The 14,623-nt window shown below is 43.5% G+C and overlaps 1 protein-coding gene across 1 annotated transcript; it reads right to left on the bottom strand.

The window, feature by feature from the left end:
- Positions 1 to 2,023: 2,023 nt before the first annotated feature.
- reep2 (receptor accessory protein 2) lies at positions 2,024 to 13,641 on the bottom strand. Its single transcript, XM_086221490.1, has 8 exons — positions 13,263 to 13,641; positions 11,666 to 11,738; positions 9,483 to 9,559; positions 9,115 to 9,235; positions 8,382 to 8,495; positions 6,366 to 6,546; positions 4,841 to 5,007; positions 2,024 to 3,814 (listed from the first exon to the last, which is right to left on the bottom strand). The coding sequence occupies exons 1-8, from the start codon at positions 13,292 to 13,294 to the stop codon at positions 3,749 to 3,751; spliced, it is 831 nt and encodes a 276-aa protein (XP_086077616.1). The 5' UTR covers positions 13,295 to 13,641; the 3' UTR covers positions 2,024 to 3,748.
- Between the last annotated feature and the right edge of the window lie 982 nt (positions 13,642 to 14,623).

Here is a 14,623-nt window from a genome sequence, read left to right as displayed (position 1 = left end):
GTTTTAGATGCGTCATCATCTTGTCTTCATGTCGGATTGACAAAATGTCCCCACAGTGAAGAACACATTTACGTCACTAGGTTGCTCTTGAGATGTTTTCAACTCTGTTACTCGCATGTTCCATCAGTACTTCATTCAGGTTGATACTTTCGCTTCAGTTCCTCTCCTAAACATTCAGCACGTCGCTACCTGCCTGTCATGTGACTCGGCTACGCCAAGAAGACGCAAACCAGCTGGCAGCAGCTGTGGTGCTCTGAGAGCGCGACGCCGAAGAGAGAGAAAGAAGGAGCATCGTGTGAGGCTCTTTAACACGTATCAAGGAAAACAAATCAACCTGTGACGTTAGGGTTAGGTCCCAGGACTGTGCGCTGCTGTGGCAACTCCCAATATTCGTGCAACAACCCGTACGCTGAGCGGCAAAAACAAAGACACTGAAGATCTGCTCAGTCAGAGCCACCTTTTGATTCTCCACATATCCACCTTCTGCCTATTTCAGCATGTCATCACGCAGTAACAGCTTTGAGTTTTTACTAGAAACATTTACTAGTACTACTAGTGCAACAAAATCGTCTACTAGTTTGCTGCTTTTATATCACTCATCACCAGGGAAAAGAAAGTACATCCATTTTACATCCACCGTCATTCTTTTCCCTTTGTCTTTCTTAGGCCAACAGCCGGAGGACCATTTTGACTGTCAGTACAATCGACCAATAATCCTACTATTCAGCCTCTCAGCTTAATCGCTCCAGCCTGCACCCAAGTTGGATTTGCTCAGAAATGGATTTTGTATTAAATCTGGAGGCCTTCAAGGACCACTGTTATAGATTTTTACAGTCAAAAGATCCGTTACAATTTTTTAAAAACATTATGAATTCACCATTCAGTAAGTCAGTCAAAATAAAAAAGGCTGAGCCACAAATTGGGAATTTAATTGGAAGACACCTGAAGAGCTTGAACATGGAGAAAAAGGATTCTCAATTTGCGTTTGCTGTTGCTGTGATGAAAAATGGGAAAAAATTCTTCTCTGCCTTTATCTTTCCTGAATATCGGCAAAACAATCGTTCTGCAGTTCGTAAAGTTCATTCTGAGGAACTTTTGATAAAAAAGATTGATGTTTTTCTGAAGGACAAAGAAACAAAAGCCGAAAGGATGATTATTTACACAACAAACAGCCCGTGTTTAAAATATGAGAAGAATTACGATTCTTGTATTTTTCTGCTTATAAAGAGAGCTCATGATTGGTTGTATGGTTATGGAATACGCACCACTGTGCTGTTCAAAAAGTTTTATGGACCTAAGGGGCCGCATATCTTTAAAAATCTATCACAATCAGATGTCAAAAAAGCGATGCTATTATACAACAGGGACATCAACTCTCATTCAGAAAAAGAAAATGTACGGATCCCGTTAGGCAGTCCTGAAATACCTGAAAAATGCCGTGATTTGATGACAGAGGATTTTAACAAGGATGTACTTCAAGATTTTCTCGGGCGATACCAAGATCGTTTTGGTGTAGAACCACCTTTACAACTGATGTGGTTTGACACACAAGCGTTTACGTCATGCTAAATCCATCAGCACATCAATGTTTATTCACGTCTGAAATACAACAAGACGAGACCTGCTTTCTCTCTTTATCTGTCTTCGTTTCTGCCCCGCTCTCCTGCTCTCTTTCCCCCCAACTGGTCAAAGCAGAAGGCCGTCCCCATTGAGCCTGGGTCTGCTCGACGTTCCTGCCTGTTAAAGGGAAGGTTTTCGTCGCCACTGCTGCAGGATGTGCTGCTCATGGAGAATTGTTGGGTGTAAATTCATTGAAGGAGTGTGGTACTAGACCTGCTCTGCCTGTAAAGTGTCATGAGATAACTTTTGTTGTGATTTGGCGCTATACAAATAAAATTGACTTGAACTGAATTCACTTCAGTGTGTGATCTGTTGTGTGTGATGCTTTGGTAAGATATTTAGCAATCAACTCTCCAAAAGTCTTCTTCTGGTGTAACAAAAGAACCGCTCACTTAATTTCCTTTATTAGTAGTTTTATTACTGTTACATGACCATGTCAGATACCACTGTCCCCAGCACACATACTGTTGTGCATTTTAACATGGAGCTTTGAGAATTGGCACACATATACAAATCAACATCTGTGTACAATACTGACTTCAAACAGAAAGCAATCAATAAATATCCAAAAGTGACACGAACACAAGTTAAAACTGACGATCTCAACGGGACAAAATTGTAAATACGTGCCATCTTCGTAAGGCCCTGATAGTCCGTCCAGCCAGTCTGGGGGGAGAGGTCATGAAGCCTGGAGATCCTCAAGTTTATGACAGAGAAGCTTTAAAATGTCTTTGTGAGAAAAGACAGCGAAAGTAATTAGGACCGGTTTGATCTTCCTCTGGTTTCAGACCGTATGATTTGTCAAGACAAAGAATTAAAAAAGAAAAAAGAAAAAAAGAAACCATCCTCACAAATGAATAAAAAGTAAAGGGATGAAAGCCCAAGAGAATGAATAAGGCAAGCAAGCGCATACTGTATATACAGTTAGGTTACTATTTACATCATGTTTACATGTTGCCAACAGTTGAGGTGGACTTTGTCTCCCCCTACTGGGTCAAACTAGTGTCACACTGCAGACTGCAGCAGTGTCTCATGCTTAAACTTCTTTTACACAACACTTAAAGAAAAACAAGCCCATTATAGGGGTTGGCAATCAGTTGTGTTCATCCCAGAGCAAAAGTCCAGTGTATGTGTGTGTGTGTGTGTGTGTGTGTCTGTGTTGACAAAGCCCCACAACCTCCTCTGACAGTCCACAACTCAGAGCTGAAACAATAGCACTCTCTCCTGGTGCTTCGGTTGAAATTTGTCCATAATGCTTTACCTTTTCCTGTCATTTTGTAAATATTGTAAAAGCATCATCTCCACACACAGCTGGGCGGAAGGAGCAGCGGAGAGCGGAGGAGCTACTTCACCTCTTTCTAACGCTGAACACAAAGAGCAGATATGTTTCCCTCACAAAACCTGGCAGCTGGATCTACTGGGACAGAGCGCAATCATCAGCAGTCAACTTCAGCATTGGGACACAGACATAACAATGAATTACGGTTGAATAAAATTAAAAGCCTGGTTACAAAAGTAGACATTTAACAAAACTTCAACAGCAGGAAGGAGGCTGCAGGAAGTGGGACCTTAACTTTGCAGAGCCAGACCCACTCCGGAGGTATACAGACGGCATTGACAGAGGATACACTCTCCCAGTGCCAGTGGTCTAAATAAAAGGTTAATGAAGCGCTAAAATAGGATCAATGACTAAAACACACGTGGACTCGTCCACTTATTGTTCAGTGGGAATCCTGTGATGTAGAAGAAAGGAGCAACTAAATCCAGGCAACTAGGAGCAAAGAATCTAATACTTTAGTGAAGAGCAACACAAAACTGCCTGTGTACTTGGCCCTCTACTGTAGACTCTTAAATATACATATCCAGAGATTTAAGAAAACAAATAAGAACATTCATGGGACTTAAGGGGTCAAAGACACATCCTTAAATGTCACATTTGAGATAAGCTGACTGTAAAACAGTAAAGGAGAATAACAGATGGCTAAAAACGAAATCTCTTTGCTCTAGAAAGAAGCCAGAGTGACACAACGTCAGGCGTTGATACGGTTGAGTGAAAGTGGGGGTGTAGTGGGGGGTTCAAACAGGCTGTGGATGGAGAGTGTAGACTGATGGATGTGGACAGTAATCCTCATGGTGGTGTCTCAGCATTATTAGTCGTGGTCTTTTTCTTTGGTGGCTTCTTCACCGCTTTCGTCTGTTGGGTCGGGCAGTCAGAGGGAAAAGCAGGAGACGGTTGTTACAATGATGACATTCGCTCAGTTTGTTACATTTGTGGAAACTACATCTATGTTGCAGCTCCCCCAATCTCTCTGACCTCAGTAGGACCTGCAGAAGCTCCTAACTTGTCCTATAGCGCCATCATCAGGTTAGAATTCTGGTTCGGCCAGTACTTTTGCTGATGACCAGATACCTGCATTAATAACCACGATTGGTTTAGACTCTGATGCTCCTAGTGCTAATTAGAATGATGCTGTATGAAAACGCGCAGTTGTTTTGAGCATATTAGCATGTTATTATTAGCACTGACCACATAGCATGCTACTGTTAGCACAAAGCACTGGCGTGCCTGATAGGAGACTACATCTCTGACTCTGACTAACTGGAGTGACTAAATAAGAGTGCAGGCCTCCAGTGTTTGTCATCACATGCTCTCTCTCTCACACACACACACACACACACACCATAGAATGTATTGAAATTTCAAGTATGAAAAAGGGTAGCGTTCAGTGTAAAAGGGAGACATGACCCAACAGCGATTTTGTTCATGTGCACAAAAAACTGGGACTACTGTGAGAAAATTATCCAAAATATATTTATGGATAACATGAAAATGTTGCTATTGGCAATATTTTGTACATCGAAAAACAAACAACAATTAGTGAGGTAACTAAGATGGCTCAAATCTTTCTGTCACAAATAAACTCAGTTTTTGTAATTATGAGGTCACAGTTTCGAATATAAACATTTTAGAGCATCACTTTGTTCGACCTCTAAAGTGCAACATTGATGCCATCAAATGAATCTGCATTCGTTCTCCCCATGTATGCGTTTTTCATGTTTGTGGGTCAGACATTCACTGGTCATAGTTCAGGTTGGTGGAACGCATGTAACTGAGAGCATGGATGTTGACAACTGGTCCCTTCAAAGATAGCAACATCTACAGTGTGTGTGTGTGTGTGTGTGTGTGAGAGTGTGTGTGTGAGCGCGCGCGCGGTCCCACCTCCACCTTCGCAGCGGCAGGTTTCTTGGTTGCTTTGACGCTGGCACTCCGCTTGGGGGCTTTCTCTCCCACATCTTCGTCGGAGTGTTCAGTTCTTGTGTCCGATAGGTCTGAGCTGTGCTGTGATGAGGTTTCATCAGAAAGAGATGTGGCCGCTAAAGAGCGAGCTGTGGGATTGGACAAAAACGGTCAGTGGCTGAGAGAGAGTCAAGACTGGAATTGCCTCTGAACCTCGGATGACTTTCAGCAACAATCTGATTGAAAAATACTTGTCACACCAGTAGCTTCAACTTCTCAAACCAGTTAAAAATTAAGTATGCAATCCTGAGTATTCACCGACACACGGGCCTGACCCAGGCCGACACACGGGCCTGACCCAGGCCGACACACGGGCCTGACCCAGGCCGACACACGGGCCTGACCCAGGCCGACACACGGGCCTGACCCAGGCCGACACACGGGCCTGACCCAGGCCGACACACAGTTGCACACATGAAGTAGACATATATTAATGATACGAACGGACTTGAAAAGAGCTTGGTGAGTTGTTTGGAAAATAGCTTGAATTCTTTTGTATGACAAGATGATAAACTACAGATTTAAAGCCGGTCGTTAGTTGTATAGTTGAAACTGCACTGAATTGCTCTCGGTTCTATATAAAGTCCAACATCTAGGTAAAGCCATCAGTTCAACAAGTGTACAGTTGGGTTAGCTCTGAGGTTGTGGTTTTTTGCTTTGCAGATTAAAAAGACTAATACACACACACACACACACACACACACACACACACAGAGCAAATGATAACTAAACACAGAAAATTGAGAAGCATAAAGAAGTTGAGTAAAGATAGTTGCTACTGTGTTTTACTGACAGTTATGGTCACATCTGCCTTTTCTCTCAGCGAGGGCAGAGCTGATGAGTCATCCATCGGGATAAGCTGCACACCAGCTAGCAACACTTTAGGTTCACAGGTACAGACGGAACCTTGGGTTGAAACTTTTTTTTTCCTTAAAGTTTGGCTTTGAATCTCTCAATCCTTAATAAGCAGACAGGACTCTAATGAAGGGAGAAGAAAAAGGTTAAGGGAACGATCATTTCATCTGCGTGGTGTTTCTAATGTGTGTTCATGTTGTCATGTTCTGCAAGTGTGACACTTGTCAACCTGCGCCAGGAGGATTTCATACTGCTGTGGGGACTCGAGCCTCGTTTCCCTTCATTGTTGCTTCTCTGTATTCAGTTCACAGTCTGTTAGGCCCACACAGCCAGCCGGCCAGCAGTGCAATGAGACACAAAGAGTCCTCTCCAAGCCTCCCCTCCCACTGGCATCACATGCCCCCCCCCCGTTCATTGCTATTCTGCAGTGCTTTAAATCACCCCACATGGTAGCATGTGTCCTGCTCTGAAGATTACTGACATCAAATACAGACATTCTGCCTAAACAGCTACATGATCGAAACCCTGTATGTATTTGTGTTGTTCCAAGCTACAGCCACTGAAGCAGTGTGTGTGTGTTGTGAGATCTTACTCTGTCGTGCAGCAGCGCTCTTGGCTCGGGGTAATGTGCTGGCCCCAGAGCTCATGTCATCCATGGGGTCTCTTCTCATGCGCACATCTGAGGTGTGCAGAGCCAGCTCGTCTTCAGCGTTGATGAGAGTCAGGTCCTGCATGCTGAAACTGCGTAGCTTGTCTGACAGCACCCCCTGCCCCTGGGCATCCCAGAAAAAACAAAAACGAAACAGGAGACAAGGGTTACAGCCGGCTCATCGACCACGGACGTGGACGTCAACATCACTACGTAATGGTACTGGAATTGAAAGAGGTTACAAAATAAGTTAACAGACATTCTGATCATGAACCTTTTTGGGACATTGACTAGTTTCAAATGTGGGTATTGATGCATTCACTCAGTACAGAACACACAAGACTGATGCTTCTTACCTCACATGAGAGAGCAAAGTTCAACAAAATCTAGAAACACCACATCACGGTTTTAAGCCTCCTTAATGTTAGTCTGTTCTGGTGACCGTGACCTTTGACATCCACGATCTACTTCTCACGTTGGTCCAGAGAAATGGTGTCTGGAAACCCCCCCCCCCCCCCATCTAGAACCACTGTTTGTAACAGCTCTTCTGCCAACCAACAGTAATGTAGCTCTGATTGGTTCTGGTAGTTGATGACGCTCCCTGCAAAACACATCAGTGGTCTCGCAAAATAAGCAGTAACATTCCTAGAATAAACACAGCTGGGTGTGAAGTTATTGCTTGTAAGAAAAAAACAACAAAAAAAACACTCGAGGATTACTGCAGGTAAACGAGAACAGGAGGATGCACTAGGGGAATTCCTCCCGACGGGTTCGCTGTTCTTCTTGTGATGGCGTCAGGTTTAGTTCTGCTGATTGGCTGGAGGAGCTTGTCTGTCGAGGCAAGCGTTCTGCCCTCTGGTGGCGGTTTTGGGTGGGAGGTGGTCCAGAAGTAGCAGCAGCTACAGCTATGAGCTACAGCTCATGAATACGCATGTTTTGGAACATGAAGGGTTCCTGTGAGGGTTTTTGTGAATCTGTTTTGCACAGAAGATGAACATGAGGTGAGGTCCATATTCTGCTTAAGGTGACATTCCAGATAAGGTGTTTATTTGTCCCACACCCCTGGGTTGTTCCTGTTTACATTTTAGGTGGCATATTTTGGGGGGGGGGGGGGGGGGGGGGGGATTGTCCCAGGGAAATGGCACATTTAAAGAAAACACTCCACTTCCAGTTTGTGTGGCAAACTTGCTGTACTTCCAGTTTGAGTATGTTGTGTTAGTCTCATTCATAAACAACAATATGAAGGCATTACAGTAGAAATAACCACTAAATGACTCAAATGCAGTCAGCAAATGTAATGTGATTACATAAACACTATTTCACAGATGTATTAGGATTGCTCATGTCAACCCATTGTCTTGGCAACGTAAACATTTTGCTCTCATCAGCGAAAGCGGCACTATTACGTTCCCCGCCAACGACTTGAAAACGTTTGCTTAGAAACTGAGCATGCGCAGACATCAAGTGCTATTCTGCTGGGGGGCATTTTCCAATGAACATGATCCCACGAGCCAGTATGAGGGTTAACACAGGCATATGCCAGGTGCCTTGTTTGGAATTTTAGTAATTGGAATGTAAGCTTCATGGGATTATGGCAGCTGTTAACACGACTCGCAATGAGAACAGAGAATATTGTGTCACATTCAGATTAAGACAGGAATATGGTGTGCATGTAAACACAGTCACTGCATCACGCAGCGTTTTCAGGCCTGCTCCCTAAACCAAGTTGCAAACTCTCCTCTTTAGCAATAACGTTCAAGACAACGTAAATACTTCCCTTCTGATCAGAAAAGATGAGAAAACGTGACCTTGTGGTCATGTGTGAAGCATTGGAGAAAAAAACAAAAACAAGAAACTGTCAGATATCTGCCTTCAGTGGCGACACAGCGGTCAAAACATGGAGTGAAAATGATGTGGTTAAACGTTTTCTAACGTCACTGCCAGCAGAACTGAGCTCACCTTGGTGGCTGCGGTGACGGCAGCATTAGCAGCCAAGTTGAGACCCCTCTTCCCGAACCTCATCATGGTCTCATAGCTTCTGTCTTTGGCCTGTGCGATGTACTCGTCGATCTCCTGAGAGGAAGGATGGCAAAATGACCACAGAGAAAGATCAGAATGTTTCAGTGCTGACACGTAGGTCAGCCGATTAACAGGTTAGAAATATGCTTCTTTGACAATGCTTGCATTCTTCTTTCTTTTCTCTCCAACAAGTAGATCGCTGTAAAAAGTGAAGGGAATATGGAGGTTACAATAGCATTTATGCTTTTTCTATTTCTAATGATTTGTATCAGAATCATTCTGATAAAGTTTTAATCTATTTTACGATTAACAATTTGGAATTCAAATGTTTTACTAGTTTTATTCAAGTCTTCTGTTTTTTTTTTCCCCCCTCACAATTTTCAATAGACTTTTACAGAGTGATAAGAAAACCTTTATGCAGCAATAATTTAAAAAAATACATCAACAATGTTGTGTCATTTGAAAAGTCATCACATGCATGCAATCAGGATTATTTCCATGGTGGAAGTGCTGCCAATGGCTGTTTTTAAGCAGTTATAAGTCACTGTGCTGAAAAGTATTTTAACAGTGTGTTGGATTTATTTTTACTTTATTAGTCTCCTTGATGACTGGTTAGCATTATCGGCCCTTAATAAACCGTATGGGTCAGACTGATTCAATTCCATGATCCCACCTTCTCTTTGTTGGAAAGGGTTGGATGGACAAACTTGCGGTAGAGAACGCTGGAGCCCTTGGTGTATGGAGACAGGAGCCAGATCACAAACGCAATCTTTAGCTCAAAATAAAAAGGAAACCTGACAATGAAACAGAGAATCGCACTGTCAGCAGAGAAATAAAAAGAAGAAAAAAAGATACCAAAGACCAGAGAAATGCGCAGCAGAGGAAGTCAAGTGACTGCGATGGTTCCATTTTGATAATACAGTCAGGAGATGTCTTTACTAAAAGTATTAAGAGCACTAGAAACACATGAATGCTTCTATTGTTATTATATAAGCTGCTATTTATTTCAAGCTAGTTGAGCGTAAGCAGCTCCTGACTCACCATGATAGGAGCAAGTCTGTGGCCGTCTCTGCTGTGGAGAACAACGCAAACACTATCCAGTACATCATCCACTTCACCTGGAGGCACAAAGAGACACACCAACACGTGAGGAGGGAGAGAACGTCCTAAAAATAGCACGCGGATACTAAAAGCCGACCCATATATCGTTATCAGCGTATATGTTGTCCAATATTTTGATTTATTTTATTTCAAGAGAAGTTAATTCAGGGGGAAAAAAAAAAAGATGCACCATTTTGGAGAAGCGATCTCCAAACTGTAAAATATCCTACTACCACATATTCTGTCCTAAGTTTTTGATAACAACATTTGAAGGATCATTACAAAAAGAACATATCAATGTTTGAATTTGTTTACGCTGCAAAACTGGCACCAGTTCTACCCCAAAGAACCAGCACACGTCAAGTTCCAGTAATTACAGTATACAAAGTGACGTCTCGTGATTTTTCTATGATAACCTCAATTATAAATCTGTAAATGATCCTGTCCGACTACCACACACGGAGGATCATTACAAAACAACAACTACACTTCAGCCGATATCTCCATGTCAGAATGTTCTTATTCCCAAACATCAGAATCAGCCCCAAAATTTTACATCAATTGAGCCATGATGGAAACCCCCAGACAGCCCAGAGTGCACGTGCTGAGACACGTGGAGCCACACACACACACACACACACACGTGCATAATAATGAAGGAATAAATGCAACATACGTTTCAGTGATGTCAGAGCACATCAGCGTGCCTGCATGGTTCACCAACATGAGACAGGAAATGTAGGGCATCATCTCCATATAGTAAAGCAGCAACTCCGAATGTCACTGATTACTTTATGCAATCAAACATCTTGATATAATCAATAATGCAAAATTAGAAAAGCAGAGGGCGGTAATCTATTGATTAAAGGCTTCGGGTAGTTTAATAATCTTATCAATGTTGAATCCAGTGGCTCATCAGAAACAAGCCAAACACGAGGAAAAGGGAATGAAAACATCGGTTCTAAAAATGGCGTCCCCCAACTCTCTCTCCTCCTACTGTTGCCGTCTGCTTGAGAGGGGACCGTTGCTATGGTAACCTGCCAGAAGGAGACGGTTCTCTGGTGTGAATCTAGGCTGCAAGCCAGAGTGCTGCCATCTATTCCTCCACCTCCTGGACCCCCTTGTTCTCATTCCTTGCAGGGATGAGGTAAGCAGTGAGGGAGGACCTCGTTTATTTAAAAACGAGTCAGACAATGACAGAATGCTGCTGCCTTTGAAACGGGTGGGAAATGCCAGCGCTGGTCAGCTCATACTAAACTCATTATTTAGAAGGTACCTTGCATGTTACTACGATGCTGAAAACTTTATTCCGAGCTCAGCATTGAACCGGAACGGTGACCTGATGCTGGATATTCAGGACGTACCGATTTCTCAGTGCACTGATAAAAATATACAGCCTATTACTCGGTGCATGTGCATGTAAAGTAACTGAAGTGGATGGAGAAAGATGTTTGTCTCAGACCACACACACACACACACACATTACAGATAAATGAGGCGCACAAACACACACTCAAATATTTCCGGTCATGCAAATACACCCCTGTTCCATTTATCCTGTATTTTCCTCCGAAAATTAGAAACAAGTTTATTCAGTGACTTACAGAATTCCACATAGTGCAGCGGGGACATCCCATTTTCATTAGCAAACGCTTCTGTTCATTCCTCATTATCTAATTAAATGCCACGGACGATACTTTTATTGCACTGACCGAACTGTTTCACTACTATGACGAAACAAAAGATGCCTCATCATTCAATACCTCAGGAAATAAATTAGGACGATTTTTAAGCCACAAATTAACTACATTTTGGTAAACAGGTTTACGTCTTCATCTTACGAGACTGTTCTGAGTGTGTGAAGGAGTCAGGGAGATGAAAACTCAAACCAAGATTTGTAACCTCATTTTAATTTTGTCAATTCCGACTTTGCTGGTGTGATCCTCACATAAACGTACTAACAATACAAGTAGGAGGACATTGATGTTAAAGGCCACAGTTTTTGAATGTCTCCTAAAACTGCAGATAGTTACTGCATCATGTTGTTGAGAGACAATCCTTCATCCAGGTGAGAACAAACCGGACAACCGTGCAGCGATTTATTAACCAGAGGTGATACTCACATACTCCTTCACATTCTTCGTCTTGACAGCCTTGTATGATGAGTAGGCTGGGTAGAGTGTCCCAAATGCAAGGCTGCAAAAAAAGAAAAGGGGGGGGGGGGGGATCAATATGGCCACTGGGTGTTTACTTTGACAGCTAACAAATGTGTTCCTGCTTAAAAAGCTGGTTAAACATGTTTTCGCTACACTCACACAAACGCACTTAGGTGTCTGAATCACTAGGCTCTGCCTGTGTGTGAAGGGCAGGGGTCTGGAACTCTACATATCTGGGGGCCACTGATTGTCCAGTCTGGTCACAAGGGGTCCGTTTTAAGTATTCCAACAACAACAAATAAGTCCACTTCAAATATTCAATTGTACTGGCTTTTGGCGGCGGTTGGGCACCAGGGGCTAGACCACGTGCAGATCGGTACACTTTTGGTCGCATCCTGTGCTGCTGGGGTGATTTGTGCTAATGTGACAGGATCTGAATGCTGAGTGAGGGGCAGCAGGAAGTATACAGTTCAAAAAGTCACCAGTGTTTCACTCACACTCACGCCACCGTTTTCGCTCTTAAGTAGGTCTGGTTAAGTGCTCAGTCATGTGCACAGCGCCTCTCAGCTGCGTACAGTACACGGAGGTGACTCGTGGCAGGCCTCCGGGCCAGTAGACATCCTCAGCAGACGCCCAGTGCCTCTTTGTGTCCCCGTCTCAGGTTCACCTCTGAGTTTCAAAATATCCCGTCTCCTCAGTAACGAGGACATGGGTTTTAGGTCTTATTTTTGACCAATAAGGACAAAAGATATTCGTTCGTAAATATGTGACACCGACTGATCTTGAGATAGATGTGCAGGAGCCATGACGATGTATCACAAGTACTACCCAAGGTGCACTGATCTGGAGGCTACTAATTAATGTTAAAATAGGGAGAGACATTTAAAGGCATCATGACAGTCACACACTTGGGACATGGGGAACCAGTAACATACCATGAAAATAAAAAAAGGTATCTGCATTTAGAATCAGGATGATGAAGGCTGCTGGCTTTAGTTGAGTCATTCACAGGTACAGCGATGTAGTTTGTACAGGTTGAGGCCTGAACAACTGGTGCTCCAAGGAGAACAATCTGAAGTCTCCCTAGCCTGCCCACCATCTAAAACACATGAGTCATTCACATTTATCTGCCCCAAAAATGAGTCGAGCTCATCCCACACAGGACCAACAGCTGTCCTCAAACGGTGCTGTAGGGTTCCAAACCTGCAATATTGAGGTATGACATGTCAGAGAGTGACAAGTCTGTCTAAATTGCTTGTCAACGGCCATATTAGCAAATTAAAGCGAGCAGCTAACAGCACGCGCCAGGACTATTTTCTGTCAGGTGTCAACTAGCTAGCCAACATACGTTAGCTCCCCGCGGCTAGCAAGCGCGGGACGCAAATTGTATACCGGATCATCGCGTTAATTACAGACGCCGAGGACAAACAACAACAGCCCGGCGAGCCAATGTCTAAATGACTGCTTATGAATGAGCGGAAAATGGATGACAAAGCAGCATCAGACATCTGATGAATGGAGGTCTAGCTAACGTTTTCACACCACAGCATATGACCCTACTCACACAACTATCCTCGAAATAATCCACGATACCATCTTGCTGACGTCTCCGCTTCCAGGATGTCGGTTTTGGTTAGCTAGTGGGCTAGGTGCCCCCCATTCCCCACCAGGTCGCGGTGTGCTGCGGAGTGAACCGGGAGGCTCCGCTGTCAGGTGGGGTAGCGGCGGTTGGGGATGTGCTGCAGTTTTCTCTCCTCCGCTGCTGCTGCTGCCGCTGCTGGAGAGACCGACTCTTAAAGGGCCCTACGCTCCTATAATGGTATTCTACATTTACTTGTACGCATACGTTGAAGTTCGTTTAATACCGCGGCAGGAACAAGCAGCTCCAGGCTGCCCCTGTTGTCTTCGTGATGATGCACCTTCGAGGATGACTCGTCTGATCCGAGTGCGCTCATTGCGTGTCACCCTGAGATATCAAAGTCCTGAGGTTAAAGGGATAGTTCACCCCAAAATGAAAACTCAGTTATCTACACGAACTTACGCTGATTGAAAGTTTTTGATTCCACATAAACACAGTTGGATTTTCACAGAAAAGGTGTTAAAGTAATCTCCTGAGCAATTGAACTGAATAGTGGCCAATTTTCAAAATTTGAAACATTAAAAAAAAAAGTCACTGCATACTAAAAAAGTAATCCAAGTGTCCTGAAGCCTCAACATCCAAAACAGTTTTGATTAAAGTCACAGGGCCATGTTTTTGTTTTGTTTTTTAGCAGTACTTTTCCTTCATGTGCACGTGGCTCCTATCTCAGGAGCTACAGGCTACCATGAACAGTGAGGCCAAAAACATTGCGCAAGTGACATTTTTCAGACACTGACACTCTTTGATTTCTGGCTTTGTTCTGTCTTTATTCTCTGTTCGATCTCCAGCGATGTCACACAGCATCAAAGCAGTTAAGGAAAAATCCTGACAGACATCATGTCATAGCTGACATCATCCAATCACAATGGTCTTAAGTCTCCTGGCTCGCCCTGACCTCAGCACCAGGGCAAAGATCAGAAATTGTAACACTGAGTAATTAAGGGGCCCCTGAACTGATTTTTTTTTATTGGTTTAATAAAAAAATCCTATAAATTATGTATGTAATGGCCATAGGCAAACTCCACCTGGGTATGAGATCTTTGTTCGGTCGCCACACATTAGGGAAGGTGTGCTCACACGATACAACGGAGGCCCCACATTAACATTAGCGTAACAAAACTGGTATTTCACTTCTGAGGTTCCGTATATTCATACTGCCTTCTGTATTGCACTAAACAAAAACAAAATCGATGAATTCAGTTTTACAAGTCTCTTATTTGTCGGATTGAACATGAGGTTAACATGTGCAGGTCCCTCCAGGTCCCCGCGTCACTGCTGTGATTCTC

Source organism: Aulostomus chinensis, chromosome 13 (genome assembly GCF_037954235.1).
Source record: "Aulostomus chinensis isolate RoL2024-O1b breed Wild chromosome 13, RoL_Achi_v1.0, whole genome shotgun sequence".
NCBI lineage: Eukaryota > Metazoa > Chordata > Actinopteri > Syngnathiformes > Aulostomidae > Aulostomus > Aulostomus chinensis.
Note: the sequence above shows the minus strand (reverse complement) of the source record. Positions and strands in the feature narration are given on the sequence as shown.